Genomic DNA, 23,587 nt, shown 5'->3' on the forward strand with positions numbered 1-23,587 from the left:
TGCATGTTCTTTACATCAGCATCGATTCTTCTGGGTTTTTTTTTTGTCCATTTAATGAGCATTGTGTCAACTGTTTGCCATTTTCCTTCAATATTTTGAACTCTTGTCTGTTAAAAGTGCAGGTTTGTTTAGTGCAGTAAAAGGTTCGTACAGTGAATAAAGTTTGTACTGTCCGCTGTGAAGTCAGTGGGTGCCAGTTACTTGCTGATTGCTGTAACAAGCTGCACGATGTGGATTAATTCCACAGTGTGTCCGTCCTGGTAAAGTGTCAAGCCTCAGCTGAGCTACTCCCCATGGTGAATTGAGCACAACTGAAAGATTACTCACCTTGGCAACTAAATTAATTCCCTGGAATGGCGATTACTTGGGACAACCTACATTTCTCAACCTCCCTTCCCAGCAGTGGAATGGTTGCAGTGTTTATCATATTTTGTCATTTAGCTAACTTTAAATACTTGCCAAGCATCAATAATGTCACTTCCACCATGTATTGCAATTTTTAAGTGAGACCTGATATTTCAAAGTGAAGTTATTGATTGTTAAACAATGAATAAATAAGCTCTGGATGACAGGGAAGATTGGAAGGCAGTTAGTCTTGTACTTCAGTGTATTGGAAAACTGTAGTGCAGTGAATTAGCCCGATCAATGTACTACAGTGGTCTAATTTCTACACTTCTGAGCAACGTTCCCAGCTTCACGGACCAACCATTGCTCTGAGCAAGAAATTTTAACACAGCCTGAAAACTGCGCGGTACTTAAAATGTTCTTTTTTCTGTAGTGTGCACATCAAACAAAACACAAACCACAACTCACAACATAAGTAAACAATGTCAGGCTGCACGCCCATGCAGCTTAGAGGGTGCAGTGCTTCTGAAGATGTGCAAGGTTTCAGTTCCTCCAGAAGTTTGACTAAACAGCCTATGTGCAAATCTTAATTAATCGTCATAGGCAAAGCAGCTGTTTTCCTCAAATACCTTGGGAGTTGCCAGCCAGCCTTTCAACGATGCTGTGTGAATGCTACACTGTTGAAGGTGCTACTCATTGGAGTGGATTGTGTACTTAAGCCTGGTCTGTCTTCTCTGTTTGGCACTGTAAAGCAAAAGATCCAGTACTTCCTGACCAGATTGTAATTCCTCAGGCAACATCACTAAAACTGATGATCTGCTCGTGATTGCATTGCAGTTCTGCTTAGTTTGTGTGAGCTTACTATGTGCCAAAGTATTTCTACATTATTACAATGATTTTACTTCATTGGCTTTAAATTGCATGGACGTAATCTTAAATTGCAAATGAAGTTGAACAATGTTTTTATTAGAAACACAAAATCTCGACCAGAACATGGATAGGGGTATCCTTATTGTGGAGTAATAGCACAGAGACAGGCCATTTGGCCTAACATCCCTTCTGAGTTGTCCTCTCCTTCCATTTCACCAACCTCCACCATTGAAGATGGTGGAAATTATGGAGGATGATCTACTGAATCTTCCTCCAAAATTTCCACAACCTTTAATGGTATTCTACCCAAGTTATTTTGTTTCAAAGGCTTTCATTAGATACATCAGCAGACTCTAAAATACCTTATGGAAACACTTCTTAGCTTAGCAATCTGGTAATGATTTTTTTTTATCTTGCTGCTCCTTGGTCAGTCACCAAACATGGAACTCTACAAGAACACTATAATGGCATTAACTTGTTCCAGATGCTTTGCTATGGATATGTCATGAGGGCAGAATTTGAAACCTGTTGGATTCTTTTAGGTTCAGATGTGTCAGTGAATCCTGATACCTTTGAGAGGGACCTGCTGCCCCATCAGGAAGTGGTTCTGAAGGCTGGGCTAGAGAAAGCCATTAAACACAAAGACAAACTGTTGGAGTATGATAAAACCAGGTAAGAGGAAGAGCACAACACAGTCTTTGTCTCATTGAGCAATTTGAATCAAAAATATGATTAAACTCCTGCAAATGTTACAATTAACTCTAACATGCTCATAGTAGTTTTGTGACTCTGAAGTTATTGAGAGGATCATAAAAATGCTATCTGGATAATAGTGTAGGAATTAAAACTCTTGTTAGTTAATAGATCCAGTGGTTATGCATCTGGAGTATCTGGTCATTTTTGGTCACCATATCTCATTTGGATATAATGGCCTTTGAAGATGTTACATCACAGATTCATTGGATTCATCCCCCTTCTTTTCCAGTGCTGATGAAGGGTCTTGGCCTGAATTGTCGATTCTTTATTCCTTTCCATAGATGCTGCCTGACCTGTTGAGTGCCTCCAGCATTTTGTGTGTGTTCCTCTGGATATCCAGCATCTGCAAATCTCTTGAGTTTATTCATTGGAATTACACTGCGACTGAAAGGAATAAAATACAAGGAGGGTTTTCAAAAACTCAGTGGGTTCCCTTGAGCCTCAATTAAATCATGGTAGTCTGACTGAAGTATTAGAAATAATTAAAAGTTTTGACTGAATATACAGACGAAGAAACCAGATTCTCTATTAAACACCCAGTATAAGGCAACATGCTCTTAAAACTGGACGATCATGAGTGATATTAGGAAGCATTTTTAATAGGAAAGGTAGTGTTAAAAGCTCTTAAGCTGAGATCAATGAATTCCTTAAAAACCTTATTAATAAATCTTGATGTATTAAAGGATGTGGAGCGAGGTTGGATTTGAGATGTTGATCCACTATGATGTAAATAAATAAGGAAATTGTTTTGTATAGTGAATATTCTAATTCTATTCTATGTTCAACATTTGGAGTGATATTTATTCAAGCTTTTTAAAGAAAAAGCAACTTTACAATGGATTATTGATGCAGTCATCTTGGTTATTGGAAGTGGCTGAACATTATGCATTTTTGTGCTGTTAGTCTAAAGGCTGGCGCATAGACTCTCTGTGTATGCTGCTCACTACGCTCTCTGTAGAGAGCTTTGTGTGTAAGCAATTCTGATTCTGATTTCCATGAAGATTCTCTTTGTATAGTGAATCTTTCATCCCTTCCGTAATCATAAAAAAAATAGAAAATGGTAGAAGCACTCTGCAAGCCAAGCAGCATCATGGTAGTAGAGAAAGAGTCAATGTTTCAAGTCAAGGGCTCTTCCTTACAGTGTAAACTCAATGAACAAGCATCTCATAGGTTGTAGGGAGCAGAAGGGTAGAGAAAATGGATGCAATGTCTGTGATATGACGTAGACCAGAGTTGTCATGGTAATGGTTTCTTTTAAAAACTGACCAAAGAGGTGGAAAATAAGGAAGAAATTGAATCTGAGAAGTGCTACCACATCTGTAGGGAGATTATTGGATATTGTTAAATTTAATATTAAGTCCTAAAAGCAATGACCTGCTCAGATGGAAATTGATTTGCTGTTCCTCAAGCTTGTTTTGGGCCTTACAAGAGGTCTTTGGGAAGCAGAGGTCAAAAAGGTTAGAGTGGGAGTTAGATAAAGTGACTGGTGACCAGAGGCTCAGGATTGCCATGCAGACAGAACAGAGCATTGTGCAAAGCAGTCGTTCAGCCTGCACTGTAGACAAGTGAATGTGGTGAGCAGTGAATGCAGTACACTAACTTCTTTCAGGTGCAGCTGTTTCACCTGGAGTCCAAGGTAACATCTAAGTAAAAGATTGTTTCCTTGACTGGCGGGAAGAGGTGCAAAGGCAGATAACCTGCTATTAGTTGTCTGTTTGCCATCTCTTCTTCTCCTTGGGTTGTACAGTGGCATAGATAGTACAGCTGCTGTCTCACAGTTACCGCAGCTTAGGCTCAAACCAGGCCTCTAGTGCCGTCTGTGTGGCATCTGCATCTTTTCCTCCACATCCCAGAGGTGTTTAGTGTTGGTAAGTTTATTGTCCTGTAAATGACTGAATGCATAGGTGAGTGGTAAAGGCATGGGAATTGATGGAAATGGTGGGATAATAAAAGAGCATTAATGTAGGACTAGTGTAAATGGGTGCTTGATAGAACGTAATGGGCTGAAAGGCCTATTTCTGTGCTGTATCACTCTGACTCAGTTTCCTGGAGCTCCTAGATTGTGGTTCCATTGTCAGACTGAGTGTATTCATGCAGAAGGGCACCATACAAGTACTCCACTAAATCAACCTACTTAAAAGTCGGTCATTGAGCTGTTTTAAAATCCACCCCCCACCCAGGTCCCCTCTGAACTTCCTACTCTCACTTTAAACATATGCTCTCTTGTTTCAACATGAGTAAAACAATTTTTGCTATCAACCCCATGTCTCCCTCTCATAATCTTTCATACCTCTTTCAGGTCACCTTTCAGCCTCTTCTGCTCCTGGGAAAACAAGCCCAGCCTGTCCAGTCTCTCCGTGGAAATGGAATGTTCCAAGCAACTTCCCAGCAATCTGACCTGCATCTTCTCAGTGCAACCATGTCCTTCCTATAGTGTAGCAACCAAAACTGCACACAGTAGTCCAGGCCAAACCAATGTTTTATGAAGTTTTAACCCAGTGTCCCAGCTTTTGTACTCTAAGCCACAATCACTGTGGACAAGCAACTCTGATGAGACTCAAGAGATTAAAGTTGTTGGAATATGGAGCAAAGAAAAAATTGCAGGAGGAACTCAATGAGTTGTGCTGTGTCTGTGGGTGAGGGTGTCGAGAAGCTACTGATGAAATTTCATGTCAAGGTGCTGCATCAGTCCTGATTTCTGGTCAAGCATTTTATATACTTTCTTCACCATCTTGTCACCTGTGCTTCCATCTTCAGAGGTCAGTGAACTTGTACACTAAGGTCCCATTGCTCATCAGCTCTCTTAGCACCCTACCCTTTACTTGCACGTCGTACTCTTGTGTGCATTCTCAAATATATCTTCCTGTATTTGTCAGAATTAAGTTCTATTTGTACTTGCTCTGTCCAAATTTCCAGCTGATTTATATTATGTTGTAACTGTAAACACCTGCCTCACTATACATAGCACCACCAATTTTTGTAACATCTGCAAACCTACCTCATGCATTCAGCCTCTTTTCTGCTGTGGGAGGAATTGATACCATGTTATTCAGAAGTGGTGATGATTTGTATGTGAAAGAGTTTCATTATATTCCTATTGTTTTATTGGATTTCCAACTCCTCCCCCCCCCCCCCACCGCCCGATGGGTTTAAGGTTGAGGAAACAGGTTTGTTTCCTAGCCATGTTTGTTGCCTGCTGAGGAGGAATAAGTGATATTGAATCCTAGAGTTCTCTGTGAATAGCTGGTTCAGCATAAAGGTTGGGATGTGGAGGATGAACTGGGAAGTGTATTGAGGCTTAGCCAGGAACTTTTTAAAAATGCATTTATATAACATTTATTCACATAATAAAGAAAATTACATAACATTATAGAACACTATCAAACTCAATTTGATGTGAACTGTATTTATTAGTGGCCAAAGGGTGAGTTAAAGAGCAGGGCTTTATGGGGTATATTAAAGGAAAAGGGGGTGGGTAGAAAGAGAACTATTTTAAATAAGGGATGGTGGTATTCCAGCTTTCAAAGGTAAAATAAGGTATATTCATCAATAGTGGATTGTTGGAAATCAGGTGTGCTGAGAGAAGAAAATTTCAGAATCAAGTTATTATCATGTGTCATGAAATTTGTTAACTTAGCAGCAGCAGTACAATCCAATACTTGATAATATAGAAAGAAAACAATAAGTAAATCAATTACAGTAAGTAGATACCTATATTAAATATTTAGATTAAAAATAGTGCAAAATAGAAATACACTAAAAATAAGTGAGGTAGAGTTCATGGGTTCAATATCCATTTAGAAATTGGTTGGCAGAGGGGAAGAAACTGTTCCTGAATCGCTGAGTGTTTGCCTTCAGGCTTCTGTACCTCCTTTCTGATGGTAATGATGAGAAAAGAGCATGCCCTGGGTGCTGGAGGTCCTTAAAAATGGATGTCCCTTTTCTGAGGCACCGCTCCTTGAAGATGTCTTGGATACTACAGAGGCTAGTACCCAAGATGGAACTGACTAATTTTACAGCTTTCTGTAGCTTCTTCCAGTCCTGTGCGGTAGCCTTCCATACCAGACAGTGATGCAGCCAGTCAGAATGCTCTCCATGGTACATCTGTAAAGTTTTTGAGTGTTTTAGGTGACAAACCAAATGTCTTCAAACTCCTGATGAAATATAGCCATTGTCTTGCCTTCTTTATGGCTGCATCAATATGTTGGAACCAGGTTAGATGTTCAGAGATCTTGACACCCAAGAACTTGAAGTTGCTCACTTTCTCCACTTCTGATCAATCTATGAGGATTAGTTTGTGTTCCCTCATCTTACCCTTCGTGAAGTCCACAATCAGCTGTTTCGTCTTACTGACATTGGGTCAAAGTTGTTGCTGTGGCACCACTCAACTAGCTGGTATATCTCACTCCTGGTATGCCTTCTCGTCTCCTTCGGAGATATGAGCATTTAAATAGAGATCTAAGGGTTGTGGGGCTAAAGGGAATATTATCATTGGGTACTGTGAGAACATAAAAGGAGTTGAGAGCAAGAAAGAGAATTTTTATATATGAATCCCATGTAGGTGATTGAGCACAGCACTAAAATAGATTCAGGATAAGAGCTGACCTTGTGTGCTCCAGAATACATTAACACTTAAAAATTGTCTGATGAATTCTGCTCCACTGACAGAATCTTTTCTTCTCTTGTAGTGCTCGTCGCACCCAGGTCATTGACGATGAGTCTGATTACTTTGCGGCAGATGCAAACCAATGGCTATCCAAACAGGAACGAGAGGCATTACGCAAGAAAGAAGAAGAATTGAGAGAGTTGCGACATGCATCCCGTCGAACAAAGAAGATCACAATAGACTTTGCTGGAAGGCAAATCTTTGAAGAAGAAGGATCATTGGATCAGTACTATAGCAGGTTTGTGTGGGTTGGAAAACACCGTTGAGAAGGAGCTTTTGGTGAGCAACTACACTAGTAAACTGGAGTCAGAATAGCAGATGGAATCAGGGAGGTTATTTAGCACATAGTCTTTCCCTGAAGGAAGTTAATGAGCCAGATTGACTTTGTGGATATGGTGGATTGACAGGTCTGTTAATGTGCTGCAAGGCGTTACTTGTCTTTAGTTAACACCAAGAGTTTAGTAAACGTGGCCTGCAAGTTAGGAATACCTCTGGTTGTAGCTTACTTTGAAAGACTCTATCTCACATTCTCGATATTTATTGCTAATTTATTTATTATTATTTCTTTCACATTGGTTATTTGCACACTGGTTGAACACCCAAGTTGGTCTTTCATTGATTCTGTTATGAGTATACCCGCAAGACAGTGAATCTCAGGATTGTATATGTACTTTGATAATTTACTTTGAATTTTCAATTGTGACTTAACAGCTGGACAGGAAGCAGCCAGACGTCAGTTATGTTGAGAGCTTTTGGTAAGGAATTTAGGAGTTAATCATGCTATCCACTCCTGACGGGTAACCCAACAGTATTATGGAAGGTGAAGACAAGGCTGGAATTGGCTAGGGTACCTTGCATCCCCACAAGACTAAGTAATCATTCTTTTCAAGCCAGAATAGAATGGAGAGTACTAATTAATCTGGGAAGGAATTGATGTCATGATAAAATTCTTGGTATGAACCACCAGTTGATTTATTTTCTTGTTAACTTACTTTATGCATCCATCAGTAGCAAAACTGTGCTCATGGAGCATTAAGATAGATTGTGCATGATTTCAGTGAACATCACAATTTCTGCATCACAAAACCAAAAAGAATGAGCACATCTTTGTTCATCCCACCTCGGGTCAAATTTGCATAAAGTGAGATTAAGTGAGGAGCGAATTCTCCTGGATTAATCACTGGATGGCCTTTGTACAAATTTTCGCCAGTCTTTTAATTGAACTCTGAAGTAGTGTTGGAAAACATTTTACTTATAGCAATGCATCCATGAATGTGCAAACTAATTGCAAGTTCAAAAGGATCTGTGAAGAGTAATGAACCAAATTGCAGAACATTTAGTTACCTAACTAGACATTCTAACTGTTGGCTGGATTACCAGATTACATCCTTGAAGGGGATCAAAAGTAGCTGACTCACTCATGGTGTGTGATCTCTTGCTCAAATAAAAAGGAGTGCATTGAATTGACAGTCTTAACCTCTGATGAGCTGAAGACCCATTGATTACCCTACTTGTTACAGTGTGATGGGACTTAGAGCTGATTCACAAAGACTGCTTGGTACTGAGAGGATGTATTGATTTCGGTGACTGCAGGTCTGGGACAGTAACTCAATTTTAGACTGTGATAGTTTGAGATGATATTGGTAATTCTTTCACAGGAAGCTGAGCAATCATAATGACAGTTCTTGTTGTAACAGAGCATATATTTGCAGACTCCTATTCATTCACAAGATACTGTGCAGTGGAATTGGTATCTATTATATTTCAGATATGATTGAATATTACTGCAATGCAAGTAAACAGCTGCCAATTTGTTGCTGTTTGTGAATACATTTTAGAAATCCTTGACCGATAAAGCTGAGAGGCCTTTCTGCTTAATGTGCCCAGGAGATTTCAGTTGTAGATTAATACAGCATTGAAACCGTTTGGCCCAACTGGTCCAAGCCAACCACAGCATCGCATCCCCCCTGCTGTCTAATTGTCTGCATTTGGCTCCTAACCCTCCAATTACCTTTTTAAATGCCTCTTAAATGTTGCTATTGTACCTGCCTCGATCACCTCCTCTGGCAGCTCCGTCCAGGTACTTACTAAACATTATATTAGTCCCTGCTCTTTCTCTGTGTTTTTTGGCACCCAGAATAATCCTGATGATTAAGCAAGGTCAATGATTTATTGGAAGAAAGAAAAATTTGCCTTTATAAAACAAAACAAAAATCTTTTCTCGGCATTTCAAAGTGCTTTCCATCTTGTGAAATGATAATGAAATGTAATTGTTGTGCGATGCAAAACGCAGCAGACAGCGTGTGTACAGCAAGCTTCCAAATGTTGTATAGACCAGGTTAGCCGTGTCTCCATAGGTCAAGCTTCTAAGAAAGAAGAGATCTCTAGAACTCTACCACTCCAAGGACCATGGTTCTGGCTAGGTTACCTTGAAATCTAGGTCAAGGCCTTTCATCATCATCAGGTGCCATGCCCAGTTTGAGCTTTGACTGCCATGGCCCACACACTCCTGTTTCGGGTCAAGTGGATCAACTCATTGGTATTCATTTCCAGTTCTCTGGCTGCTGTCGCCATCATCATTTGTCTTTGTCTTCCTCTTGCTTTCTTCCCTTCAATCTTTCCCATAATTAACGTGTATTCTAACTCCTCTTTCCTAGTCACATGGCCAATAAAGTCACGTTGCCTTTTCATGATCTCATACATTATTTCTCTTTTCGTGCTTGCTCTGTTCATAACACCGTCATTAGATATTCATTTCGTCCATGATATTCTTTGCATCCTCCTCAAAAACCACATCTCTGCTGCTTCAATTCGTTTCCTCATGTTACTAGATATTGTCCAACATTCTGATCCATATAACATAACTGGATAAACATAACATTTCAGTGTTCTGAAGTGGGTTGTCATGCCTAGTTTAGTGTTGGTCAGTATACTCTTCATTCTCGTAAAGGTGTCTTTTGCCATCCCTATTCTTCTTTTGATGTCCATGTCGCACTTGCTATCTGATGCCACCCAGCTTCCTAAGAAGCAAAACTTCTGTACTTGTTTTATGTCTTCCCTGTTTATTCTCAGACTGCAGATAGGATTCTCCTTCTTTTTGGATATCACCATACATTCTGTCTTTTTGCAATTGATAGATAGACCCATTTTTGCACTTTCTTCAACAACTACATCAATTAAGTTTTGTAGTTCTTCCTCCATACTTGCAATTAACACAGTGTCATCCGCACATCTAAAATTATTGATGTTTTCACCGCCAAGTTTGATTCCCAAGATGTCTCTGATTTTTTTGTAATGTTGTTTCACTGTACACATTAAACAAAACAGGAGAGAACACACCCTTGTCTAACGCCTCTCTTGATTTTCGTAAACTGACTCACTTCTCCATCTATTCTTACAGTGACAGTTTGTTCCCAGTACGAATTTCTGATTAGGCGGAGGTCTTTCGAATCTAGGTCTAGAGTTTCCTGTAATATTTTGAATAACTTAATTGTGTTTCACTTTATCAAATAGTTTTGTATAATTGATAAAACAAACAAATCTTTTTGCACTTGAATAGCTCGTTCTGATAGTATCCTTAACATCGATACTGCGTTTCTTGTAACTTTGTCTTTCACAAAACCACATTGTTCTTTACCTATTTCAGCTTCTATCTTACTTTTAGCTCTTGTCATCAAAATTCTTAGAAGTATCTTAGTGATATGACTCATTAGACTTATGGTCCTATGTAACTCACATTCTATTGCTCCAGGTTTCTTAGGAAGAGTGATAAATACTGATGTTTTTCCATCTCTTCTGGTATTATTCTAGTCTCATAAACATCATTGATTAAATCAGTAAGTTTTTCAATTCCATAATCTTCAAGGGCGATAATTTGTTCTATTACTAATTCATCAGGACCTGCTTGCCTTTCCTTTCTTCATCTTATTTATTGGATTACGAACTTCAGATTTTAAAATATTTGAACCTTCAATGTTCTTCTTAATTTCTGGTTTTTCCCCTTGACCATCTTCAGACAATTCCTGAATATACTGAGTCCATCTGTTCATAATCTCATCTTTTTCCATGATAATGGTACCGTCCTTTGCTTTCAAACATCCACCTGAAGAACAGAGGAGCTTTTTAGCAGTGATATTCTTGATTTGTTGATGTGCCCTTTTTGGATCAGTAATAGGGATTCTTTCTAATTGCTCACATTCCTGGTTTAACCATTCTTCTTTGACAAGGCCTTTAGCAGGAACATAAAGGTAATTTGTAGTGTGAGATTTCATTGCCATCTATTGCAAACTGGTGATGTTTTTAAAATATTTGAATTTGTAGGGAAGAATTGGTTTTCTTCTGTGACTGGGATGTAGCCCTTCCTGCCTGAATTGTGATTCAATTTCAGACATTACTCTATTTTAGACTGTGTTAGTGATGGAGTTAATTGATCTTGTGTTACTGACTTTATGTTTGGGGTACTTTCTGTGCAGTATAAATTACTCTGCCTTTCTTACAGATTGGATGATCTTGTAGAAGAAATGAAGTCTGGAACACAGAGTAATACCTCCTCCGGCAAGTGGGACAAGCAGAGTAGACAACAGCAACATTTGAGTGAATTGGTCAACCCCAATATATTTCAGTCTCCTCCTGTTGTAAGTGTTAACTGTCTTTGATAGTATTTGTTATTGATTAATTTCTCTGATGGATGGATTAGCATGTTATTGAACACACATTAGAGCATAGGTCAGTACAGCACAGGAACAGGCCCTTCAGCTCTCAATGATATGTCGAACAAATTAAACACCAAACTAAACAAATCCCCCCGTCCACATAATGTCCATATCCCTACATTCACTCCCTGTCATCTTGATTCCGCAACCACTCCTGGCAACACATTCCAGGCACCTACAACTCACAATGTAAAATAAATAAATTTCTCCACACATCTTCTTTGAATTTACCCCTTCTAACCTCAAATCCATACCTTTTAATATTAGAATTTTTCGCCCTGAAAAAAGATGCTGGCTCTCTACTCAAGGTACTCTCAACTTTATAAACTTCTGTTGAACCTCCCCTCAGCCTCCACTACTCCAGAAACATTGTGAGCCAAAGGACCTATTCCTGTGCTAAGCTTTTCTGTGGTACATTTGATTGTGCAGTAAAAGGCAGAGCTGCCACCTGGGAGAAGCTCAGGCAGACAGCTGTTGATACTGACACTCGGAAAGCACTGAGATGCTTCAGTTACGTGCCATTCAGTAACTTATAAGTTCTAGACAGATTTGATCAATCTGCAGAAATATAAAAGACTTGGTGCCTTCAGTGTAAGAATACACTTGCATGTCCAGAATCACTTTGAGTAGAATTATTGGTAGATTCATAGAATGAAACTATTCACCTCATCATGGCTATCTCTTTCCCAGTCACCCTGTATTTTTTCCACTTGATGACCCAATAAAAGCTTTATGAAGATATAAAGGGTAGAGAAGATCAGATGGTTATCTTTGATCTTTTACATTGGAAGGGAATGTAGCAAAGGAATGTATCAGCATTTTGTTGATACTGAATATATCAAAAAAGAGCTACTACAATGATTCAAAAGTGAAGAAAGAAGCTATGAGGAGGACATACTAAGTCTGAAAGGATTTAGATGGACTAATTGAGTGGATAAAACAAAGTCAGATGCATTGTAATTAAATAAAATGTGAGGTTATGTGGTTCCATAGGACGAAGAGAAAAATACAGTATTATTGAAATCACGTTGAAGCATTAAATATTGCTATATAAAAAGTTAAAGGTCTTTTTATAAAACTCTCAAAGTTAGCATGCTGGTGCAGCACATAACAAAGGTGGCAAATGAAATGTTAGCTTTTATTGCAAGGAGAATGTCGTAAAGAAATTGGGAAGTCTTGCTGCAACTCAGGAGAGCTCCAGAGTACTACGAACGATTTCTGTCCCCTTGTTCAAGGGAGGCACACTTGTAGGCAGTCGTGGAAAAGTACCTGTGATAGCTGGAATGTAAATCTGTGTGTTCTGCTAAAGCATGCAGTGAGGTGCCCATGGCATGGACACTTTGAGGGGCCGGTGAGGAAGGAGCTAAGGTGCAGCTTTGTATTTAAAGAAAATTCTACAGGATTTGAAGTTTTATGTTATATTTGAAGGATTATTCTGATCAAGAATCTGACTGAATTTAGTTTTCTTTTCTCTATCTACATTGTTGCAGCATCTTCTCATCAAGCTTTCCCTGACTCATTCCATGTAGAACTAAAACTTAGAACTAGATCCCTTTATTATTTGTTTTTGCCCTTTAAGAATAAGCTCACAAAGTTAGCATGCTGGTGCAGCAAATAACTAAGGTGGCAAATTAAGTGTTGACCTTGTTGCAAGCAGAATGGAATGTATGAGTAGGGAAATCTGTTGTAACTCTGGAGGGTTCCAGGATATTACTTACGGTTTCTGTCCACTTAAATAAGGAAGGAAAACTTAGTTGTTTACTTATAATTATATAGTGCAGAATAAACCCTTCTGGCCTGTGAACCACGCCACCCAGCAATCCCCCAGTTTAATCCTAGCCTAATTATGGGCCAAGTTACAATGACCAATTAACCTATGTCTTTGGACTATGGGAGGAAACTGGAGCACCTGGAGGAAACCCACGTGATCACAGGGAGAATGTGCAAACTCCTTATGGGCAATGGCGGGAATTGAATCTGGGCCGCTGGTACTGTTAAACATTGTGCTAACCACTATGCTACCATGCCACCCCAAACCTGCCTTAGAGGTAGTGAGAGAGAGTTCAGTTATTGGTTTCTGGGATTGAGTGAACAGGAGGTGATACAATGGCCTTTACTTCATTAATAATAACTCCGGCCCTAGTGAGATTATACATCAGAAAGTTTGTTTTCAGGTCTGGTTTCTGTACCTAAGGAAAGGGTATATGTGATGGAGGGAATGAAACAAAAGTTTACAAGATTGATTCCTAGGCTTGGCAGGGTCTGTCCCATGAGGAGAGATTAAGCAGGTTATGTATATGTGATAGAGGGAATGAAACAAAAGTTTACAAGATTGATTCCTAGGCTTGGCAGGGTCTGTCCCATGAGGAGAGATTAAGCAGGTTATGTATATGCATTTGAGCTGAGCAGGATGGGAATCAACCTCATTAAAACATAGACAGAGTTTGACAGGGTAGATGCAGGAATGATGTTTCTGCTGTAGTGCCCACAGGTAGGAGCCACATCTTCAAAATAGGAGGTTGGCCATTCAGGATAGAGATAAGAGACAAGTTCTTCACCCAGAGAATACTGAATCATTGCAATTTTCTACCTAAGAAGGATTGTGGAGATTTAGTCACTGGGTATATTTAAGACTGAGACAGGTTAGAATGTGGGATTAGTGGAAGAACGTGACTGAGCTAAAAGGACAATTATGATCTTGTTGATTGACTGAGTGGCTGAATGGCCTACTTGGTCTTATCTCCTTAGAGCTGTAAGCTGTATTTATTTAGTGCTCTAATGTCCCAAGAACTGGTTAATTTCTGGAAAAGGGCATGGACGGGGAATTGGGCTTTTTAGTGATCAGAACTCAAACAAGGGGGAAATGAAATTATTTTAAAAGACTAAACAGTGACAGATTCTTTTCTACTAATTGCTGAAGCTCCATTTATGGCTTCCACAGGCTTAGGAATGGTAAATTGATTCAACGAATAGGACATTTAGTTACAACAGGGATCTAATTACTTCGCATCATGCTTGAATTCCATATCCTACATGACTGTATCTGTTCTCACCAGTGGGTGGAAGTGACTGGTACAGGCTCTCAATGGAGAGGGAATGACAGCCACATGGAGAGCAGGGGCAACGCGGTGGGCAGTGAGAGATCTCGACTGCGGATCCAAGACCGAGAGTTGCTAGAGATATCTGATGATGGGATGTGCCTCAGTATGCATCAGCCATGGGCTTCGCTGCTTGTTAGAGGAATCAAGAAGTAAGTAAAGTGCAATGGATTTCACAGACTGTAACCATTCAGTAGACGATGTATGACCTTGATGCTGCTACTTACTGAAATGTAAATAATTTTGTGGAGAGAGGTTGAAATTCAACAGAATTCTCCAAGACAGTGCTGAAGAATGATTTTGCTGTTTTACTCAAAATCCTGTAAGTAAAATGGTAAGTAACAACCTGTGGTCCTCCTGAGTTACAATGCCAAGCAGATGTGTTACTGTATTTCTCATATATGGGCTGAGGCTGCCCATGTACTCCTCCCCAGACATTCATGTTTGAGCACCCTCACAATAGGGCTGACAACACAGCAAAGCCCTAAGTGTAGTAAATGCTACATTCCTATCCAGTGGCTGAAGATTACTTTCAATGCTTTAATTTCCAGCACTTGCAAGTTTTATTTTTTTGTTTTTGCTAACTTGCATGTCTTTCAATTTAAGTACAATTCATGAAAGCTTTACAGTTATATTGATGCACTAAAGATGCTATCAATTACAGTCTGGTGAAGCTGGATCCCTCAACTGAAAGGGAAATTTAGCAGAAGCATAATGTGTTTTTAAATAGAAACTGTTCTGAGTTGCAGAATGGTCCGTTTCATGAGCACAAGTTGTTGAGAGAAACAGATAATGAGGGAAGCATATGCAATTTGTGACTTGTGGTCTGATATGTGTTGCCTGAGAGGAAAGTGGAAGCAGGTTCAATGGTAACTTCCAACAGAATTGGATAAATTTTTTGAGGGAAAGTAATTGCAAAACTATGGGGAATTTACAGGTAAGTGGAAGTTATTGGAGAGACTTGCAATTAGCATTCACAAGTGCATTATTTTAACTCCCTTTGAGAGAAGCCCAGGAGATATGTGGTATGGAAGATATTAATTTAAAGCAGGTAAGAGTGTAGCCATCTTAACTTGATAGTAAATCTGTCAAATAATCGGACTTACATAACTAGATAAGAGAACAGCATGTAGCTATGTAGAACTACAAGTTACAGTCTTGTTTGTTATGTTTCTCAGTTATTGATAGTGAAAGACTAGTTCACTAACTGTCTTCTGTAATCCTCCAGCAAATATTACACTTGCTTTATTCATTTTGTTAAGTAATGATTTGAAATTTCTGCTGAAAAGCTGGCTGTTCCATAGATGTGTGAAGGTTAACGACTTCCAGTGAAATATAGGCAACACTCGAAAATGTTGCTCTCTCATGGAGTCCAGTGCAAAAGTGAGATGTCCTGCTGATTTCCCAGCATTTACACTGGAGTTTGCCTGCTTTACTGTGTCAAGTTGGACTTGACACAGAAACAGTGATCCCATTTGTGATAATGAACAAGAAGAACTACTGAGGGAGAATAGTAAATTAACATTTTAAATTTATTGGTTAAATTAAATGGTTAATTTATTTTTTTTCTAGTACTCTTTTAGTGTTTTGAGTTCTGTTTCTTTGAGAATTTAGTAAAAATGACCGTCTTTGACTGTCAGAGACGTTCTTAAACATTCGATCCTTGGAAACTTTGGCAGTTGATAAGCAAGAGTTTCATGATGTAACCCGTGTCAAAGCAATAGTACCAGCAGAGCTCATCATGAAACTGGGCAATTCAAGGTGTTGCCAATCTGCTTGGAGCAAACTTAGGTGAGGAAGTTTATGCCAGAGTACCCATTCCAGTTAAGTGCAGGTGTGTTAGGCTGCAAGCATCTTTGTGGAAATTTTGAGCTGTTAGTTCTGTTTCCTTAGTTCTGAGTTTTAGTGCATTATGTTTGGTTTCCCCAATATTTAATGTACCTTCCCTACAACAATTGTTCGTTTCACTGTTAATCAGTCAGTCTTTGGTTCTGAGTCCTCCCTATGGATCCCTAATTTTATTGTTTCATGTGCCTTATCATGAGCGAATCCATCAGGTAGGTGTAAAAGATCCTGTATAACTAATAGAAGAGAAATGGGAGAATTCTTCCTGATATTTACACTAACATCTAATCCTCAACAACAACAAAAAAAGATTTTTTAAAAATTCCTTGGAAGCTTGCTGTACCTATATTGACTCCTCTATTTGCATACACTCCAAGAGTAATGGCACCTTGGAAGTACCACCCATCGAATGTTTCAGCAGACGGAGTTGTGAAAGCTGTTTGTCACACTTTTAATGTTTTCCTCTTTATTGCTGAATTCTGAGAAAGGTCAATGCTAGATGGTTGTAATAGTTTGATTTTTTTCCAGTCACTGTCAGCCTGAAGGTGCACATGCAGGGTATTTGGTGTGGCATTTTTCGTTGTCTTTATATGTATTTGTGCTGGTGTTCTCAGGGTGGAGGGCAGGACCTGGTACACATCACACCGAGGTCGGTTGTGGATTGCGGCAGCTGCAAAAAGACCTTCACCACAGGAAGTGACAGCAGTTGAAGCAACATACAGGACAATGTATGGCAGAGGTAAGCTAATTCATCAACATTGTTTATTCATACCTCTTCTGCGTACAGTTTTGTTGCAGTATTCATTTTGATATATGTGGGATAATGGGTCTATATAAATTACATAGGTTCTATAATGCTTGATTATACTGAAGGTTTTTGATATTGCTGGACATGCATATTCTAGCCTGGACTTAGAAAACCAAATGCTGTGGTGTTCTGTTTGGATTAGAGCATTGAATATCTATCTGCTCTGAATATTAGCACTATGGTACAGAGCACCCTGCTGCTAGCTAACCTAACTTGGCTCTTGGGCTATCACTCATAGAATGGCACGACACTTTACAGACCCAGTGACCCCGGTTTATTTCCTGCCGCCTTCTGACAGGAAATTGGGCATTCTCCCCATGACTTCATGGGTTCCTTGGAGTGCTTCAGTTTCTTCCCACATTCCAATGATGTACAAGTTAGAGTTAGTAAGTTATGGGGATGCTGCTGAGGAGCTGGAAGCATGGTGACACTTGCACATGCTGGGCACTGTATTGGTCATTGATGAAAATGAGAATCCTGCCATTCTGCCTTCAAATTCGACCTTCCAAAGTGAATCACTTCACCAGGTTGAACTCTATCTGCCACTTCTTAGCCCTGCATCCTGTCAATGTCCCATTGTAACCTATGACAACATTCTGCACTATCACACCACTAACCTTTGTGTCATCTGCAAACTTGCTAACTCACCCTTCCACTTCCTCACCCGTCAATTATAATAATTACAAAGAGCAGGGATACTTGACCAAATCCCAGAGGAAAATCACTGATTACCGAACTCCAGGCATAATACATCCATCAGCTATTACCTTATGCCTTCTGTGGACAAGTTTCCCTGGATCCTATGCCTCCTGACATTTTCAACGAGCCTACCATGGGGAGCCTTGTTGAATGCCTTACACCAAATCCGCTGCTCTACCTTCATCAAATTGTTTTCTCACTACCTGAAGAATCCAATCAGATTTATGAGGCACGACCTGCCCCTCACAAACAATGTTCCCTCTAATTTTTTTTTTAACAGCTGCCTGAAGACTGCACAGCACTTTAATAAAGCATGATATAAAAGAAACTTCTAGCTCAGACAGAATTACTGATGGAACCATTATATGCGGCAGTGAATAAATATCATCTTTGTGTTCTGCATCCTCAGCAAGTCCGAGAAGTACAATTGTGGGCTGCTCTGCCCCTGCTACTGCATCACTATACCTAAAATACAAACAAACTGTGCTGGAGACACTCAGCAGGTCAGGCAGCATCTGTGGAAAGAGACACAGATTTTCAGGTTAAAGATCCTTTGTATCTGAAATCTGAATCCCCACGGAAGCTTCACTTTGATGCCATTCAGTCATAGTCTAGAAAAGTTAAATTTGACTGTTTGAAAGATCAACGTACTCTTCACCTAACTGTATGTTGGGTGTACGTTTTACCTTCTGTTAAGATTGATGACAACCATCTGTAAGTTTCGAAATGTAGATGGAATCTTAAACCGTGATCTTATCCTTGCAGATATTAATGTTTGCCTGTTCCATTTTGGGTGTATGGCCAAAATGTCAAATGAGCAAAGCAGGTCTAGCACGGAGATCTACAGTATTATTAAGAACAATTTATGGCTGCAGACTTCCAGGTTACCCCTGACACATTTTCAAAATAAGGGTTTTTAGCTATGCTGCTGCCATAACACAGCAGAGGCTGGACAGCAGTCCAAAAACTGCTTCTTGTGAGAGGTGTTACATTTGTAGGTATCCAGCCAATTCTTATTTCAGAACAGCAATGCTTGATTGATCTCATTAAAGGTGTGTAGGATTCATTCATTTAAAGGGTGTGATGCTTGGTTAAGTGCAGTGAATCTATTCCACGGAGGTCTTGAAAAGAGATGCCTGGGTGTAGCTAGAGGAATTGGCTGTTGGTGATGGGGGTCAACTGAGAAGTACAGTTATGTGATACACAACCTGGAATCTTAGAGTTTGTGATTTTAAACATCACCAAATGAAAGCTGTAAAAGAAGGGGAACTGATAAAAATCCTGAATTGTCTGCAACCAGTATGGTGTGTGGCTATACTTAGAGATCTCTGAAGGGTTGTGTATCACACTGAAGAGTTCATGTGAATGAGATCCATCATGTTGTCAATCTGTTGGTGACTTTGGGACAGGAGATAGATGTTTAGTGTCATCCCTATCAAATCCCATCAGGATCAGTTTTATTGTCACAGACGTTATCCGAGAATGTTTTTTTTGTTTTGTGGCAGTAGTACAGTGAAGGTAAAAATAAGTTACAATAAAAAATAAATAGTGTGAAAGAGGAATAGCATGCAGTTTTCATGGACCATTCAGAAATATGATGGTAGAGAAGAAGCTGTTTCTAAAACATTAAATGTGCATCTTCAGGCTCTTGTACCGCCTCCCTGATCATAGTAATGAGAAGAGGGCATATCTGCATGTTGATGGTCCTTAATGATTGACACTGCCTTCCTGAGGCATCACCTTTTGAAGATTTTCTCAAAGATGGGGAGGCTTGTGCCCATGATGGAGCTGGCTGAATCTATAACCCTCTAAAGCCTCTTACAATCCTGTGCTTTGGAGACTTCATACCAGTTGGATGATGTAATCAGTCAGAATGTTTTCCATGTATGTCTTCAGAAATTTGTGAGTGCGTGGTAACATACCACTTCATCTTAAACTGCTAATGAAGTACAGCCACTGGTTTGACATCTTCGTAGTTGCAACAAAATGTTGAACCCAGGAGAGAGATTCAGGGATGTTGACACCTAGGAACTTAAAAACTGCTCAGGTTTTCATCTGCTGGCCCCTCAATTAGGATTGGCATGTGTTCTCCTGATTTCCCCTTCCTGAAGTTCTACAATCAGTTCCTTGGTCTTACTGACATTGAGATCTTGGTTGTGTTGTGACACGGTTCAACCAGCCAATCTATTTAGCATCTTAAGGCCTTCTGATGCTTCATAGCCAGTGCGGTTCCTTTAAATTTTGTAGACAAAGAGTAATTATCAGTTTCCTGTAAGCAGTACTTGCCCTACTTTTAAGAGGCGGTGGGTAAGGTGAATTGAAGTGTTGGTGATGCTCTGCAGGTACTGCTGTTTGTTAACACGGACATTGGGTTGGAGCAAGAAAATAACTGTTGTGTAGATGAGAAATGAGAAGAGTTTACGTAATTTCTTTTCCTGCTGCCTCAGCTATTCAGTGACTGTGCTAGAACCAGATTATAACTGACAACCTTATTTAACAACAAAATGCTTTAATAGATAAAGGATGGCAGTGAAGTTAATTGATTTTTGAAAGAGATAACTGCACACAAAGATCTTGTGTTTTGTCAGCAGTTCTTGTCAGTGTTGGGAAGGTCCTTGTAGCACTTGGGGATAAATTACTTTTCCAGGAGCTTAATCAGTTCACTGATTCGCCATTAGCAATAATTCAAAGTTATCACACTCCGGAGAGGAATTTGCTCAATTGCACAGTGTATCAGCGAATATTGGAAAACTTAGAGTTTAGATTTAGTGAACTCATTTGCTGTTCAATATTGGTCACTTAATTTAGGTTAAGGTGTCAATGACAATATGAGTGAGTCCAGCGCTGTTGAGGCAAAAGTCCATACCTCCCCGTAAGTGGCAGCAGAAGTAATAGACTGGTAAATAAGGGGTAAGACAAGTTTGTCTTCATTGCTAAGGGCATGGAGTATAAGACTCACGTTACAACTGTATAAAACTTTGGGTAAGCTGCACTGGAAGGACTGGGTGCAGTTCTGGTCTCCCCATTACTGTGAATGTGGAGGCTTTGGAGAGGGTTGGGAAGAGTTTTACCAGGATGCTGCTGGGATTAGAGGGTATTATTAGCTGCAAGAAGTAATTAAACAAATTAGATTGTTTTCTCTGGAATTCTGGCAGCTGAAGAGAGACCTGATTAAAAGTTTATAAACTATATGAGAGGCATAGATAGGGAGCAAATGTCAAATACGAGAGGGCATAGCTTTAAACTGAGGAGAGTGGTGTATAAAGGGATGTGCAGGGCAAGTTTTTTGTACCCAGAGTGTGGTGGGTGCCTGGATCACACTGCCTGGGGTGGTGGTGAAAACAAATATGATACCGGTGTTCAAGAGGCTATTGATAGGCTCATGAATATGTAGGGTGGAGGGATATGGATTATGTGTAGGTTGAAGGGATTAATTTAATTTGGCATTGTGTTCGACACAGCCTTTGTGTTTCTCTGCTGTACTGTTTGTTCTTTGTTCTGTCAGAGATACCATCTTTCAGGCAATAAGTTCTTTTGACATTTTGCACGCTACTGTTCTTGAGGAGATTTGGATTGTGTACCAGGAGAGAGAGTTCAAAAGAAACGAGTGGGGGCAGTTGGGACATACTACATGCCAGTTTCTGAGGAGACATTGGATTGTACATAATTAAGCACTTGGCAAGGTCTAAGTGGAGGAGCCAATGTGTGTGTGGGTCCTTGTTAGAGTGGGGAGTACAGGCTTTGATTTATATTGGCTTTGACGAGGAGAGGCGAAGGCTGTAGGTAGATTTTTTGTTTACTTTTTCTTTTCTCTCTTTCTCTCTCTCCCCCTCTCTCCCCCTCTCTCCCCCTCTCTCCCCCTCTCTCCCCCTCTCTCCCCCTCTCTCCCCCTCTCTCCCCCTCTCTCCCCCTCTCTCCCCCTCTCTCCCCCTCTCTCCCCCTCTCTCCCCCTCTCTCCCCCTCTCTCCCCCTCTCTCCCCCTCTCTCCCCCTCTCTCCCCCTCTCTCCCCCTCTCTCCCCTCTCCCCCTCTCTCCCCCTCTCTCCCCCTCTCTCCCCCTCTCTCCCCCTCTCTCCCCCTCTCTCCCCCTCTTCCCCCCCTCTTCCCCCCCTCTTCCCCCCCTCTATCCCCCCTCTCCCTCCCTCCCTCTCTCTTCCCCCCCCTCCCTTTTTTTTCATTCTTCACAGTTAGAGCAGTAGGAATACCAGGCAGGATAAGGAATGCTTCTTTTGTGAGATGCAGGAAGGCAAGGAGATGTCCAGTGTCCCTGACAACTACACCTGCAACAAGTGCATCCAGCTTTCAGACCATGTTAAGGAATTGCAGCTGGAACTGGATGAGCTCTGGATCATTTGAAAAGCTGAAGGGTTGATTGACAGGACATGCAGGGAGCTAGTCACACCCAAGGTGCAAGATACATGTAACTGGGTGACCGTCAAGAGGGGGAAAGGGGATAGGCAGCCAGTGTAGAGTACCTCTGTGACCATTCCCCTCAACAACAGGTTTGGATTCTGTTGGGGAGGTGACCTAGCAGAGGAAAGCCACAGCAGTCAGGTGGAGCTCCAGCATTGAGTCTAGCTCTGTGGCTCAGAAGGGCAGAAGGGAGAAGAGACAAGCTGTGGTGATAGTGAGGACAGAAATAGGAAGATCATACAATTTAACATATGGCTAAAGAGTTGGTGCAGGAGGGAGAGCTTCAGATTTTGGGATCATTGGTCTCTCTTCCATGGAATATGGGACCTATTGTAGAAGGGATAGTTTGCACCTGAAATGGAGGGGAGTAATACCCTAGTGGGAAGGTTTGCTAGTGCTGCATGTGGTGTTTATACTAGAGTTGAAGGGGGATGGGAATCAGAGCACCAAATCAGATAATGGAGTGGTTTGGGGAAAGGTGTTCATAAGCCTACATACAAAGTCAGGAATCAAAAGGTTGAGTGTGGTCACACTAATGTTCTGAGTTGTGTATATTTCAATGCAAGGAGTATTGTAGGAAAGGTGGATGAGCTTAGGGCATGGATCAGCACATGGAATTATGACATTGTATCCATTAATGAGTCTTGGTTGCAGGAGGTGTAGGACTGGTAGCTCAACGTTCAGGGGTTCTGCTGATAAAGGGGGAGGGGTGACATACTAGGGAAAATGTCACAACAGTTTTCAGATAGGGCAGACTGGAGAGTTGGTCTATTGAGGCTAGATGAGTGGAACTGAGGAAGAAAGGGAGGTACTGTGAGAGTTCAAGTGATTGCTAATGAGCACTCTGTGCCTTGAAGAAATGTTTCCCATTGGCCAAAGAAAGCAGATACTGAAGATATAATCATGTTTAAAACTGTTCCATTGAAGGACAACTTTGACCTATCAAAAATCAAATTACTGTGCTAATACATACAGTGCAGGTCTATATTTAAGTCATTGCCCATAGAATTGATCAGATGAGAGCAAATAGATGGTACATTAGAGATTAGTAAGATAAGGTTATTTCTGCTCTGCCTAGCATTCAGTTATAATAGCTACTTGTTCCTTTCTGAGCCATATTCAAACTTCTTTACTCCTGGTTTGGAGACATAAGAAATTGCAGATGCTGGAATCTGGAGCAGCACACAAGATGCTGGAGGAACTCAGTAGGTCGGGTAGCATCTGTGGAGGAAAGTGGACAGCACTAATGAAGTGTCTCGTCCCTAAATATTAACTCTCTGTTTCCCTCCATAGATGCTGCTGGACTTACTGAATTCCTCCAGCTCCATCATGCATTAACTCCACATTTTCTTGTTTCCGCAGCTGGTCTTTCTACC

General features: G+C 40.5%; 1 protein-coding gene across 1 annotated transcript in view; it reads left to right on the forward strand.

The window, feature by feature from the left end:
* Positions 1-23,587, forward strand: part of trip4 (thyroid hormone receptor interactor 4) — a 110,826-nt gene that overhangs the window by 30,288 nt on the left and 56,951 nt on the right. Inside the window, exons 6-10 of the mRNA XM_063070241.1 lie at positions 1,758-1,887; positions 6,660-6,875; positions 11,136-11,271; positions 14,406-14,599; positions 16,907-17,031. Coding sequence (XP_062926311.1) covers positions 1,758-1,887; positions 6,660-6,875; positions 11,136-11,271; positions 14,406-14,599; positions 16,907-17,031 — 801 coding nt within the window. The remainder of the gene's footprint in view (positions 1-1,757; positions 1,888-6,659; positions 6,876-11,135; positions 11,272-14,405; positions 14,600-16,906; positions 17,032-23,587) is intronic.

Source organism: Mobula hypostoma, chromosome 18 (genome assembly GCF_963921235.1).
Source record: "Mobula hypostoma chromosome 18, sMobHyp1.1, whole genome shotgun sequence".
Classification (NCBI taxonomy): Eukaryota; Metazoa; Chordata; class Chondrichthyes; order Myliobatiformes; family Myliobatidae; genus Mobula; species Mobula hypostoma.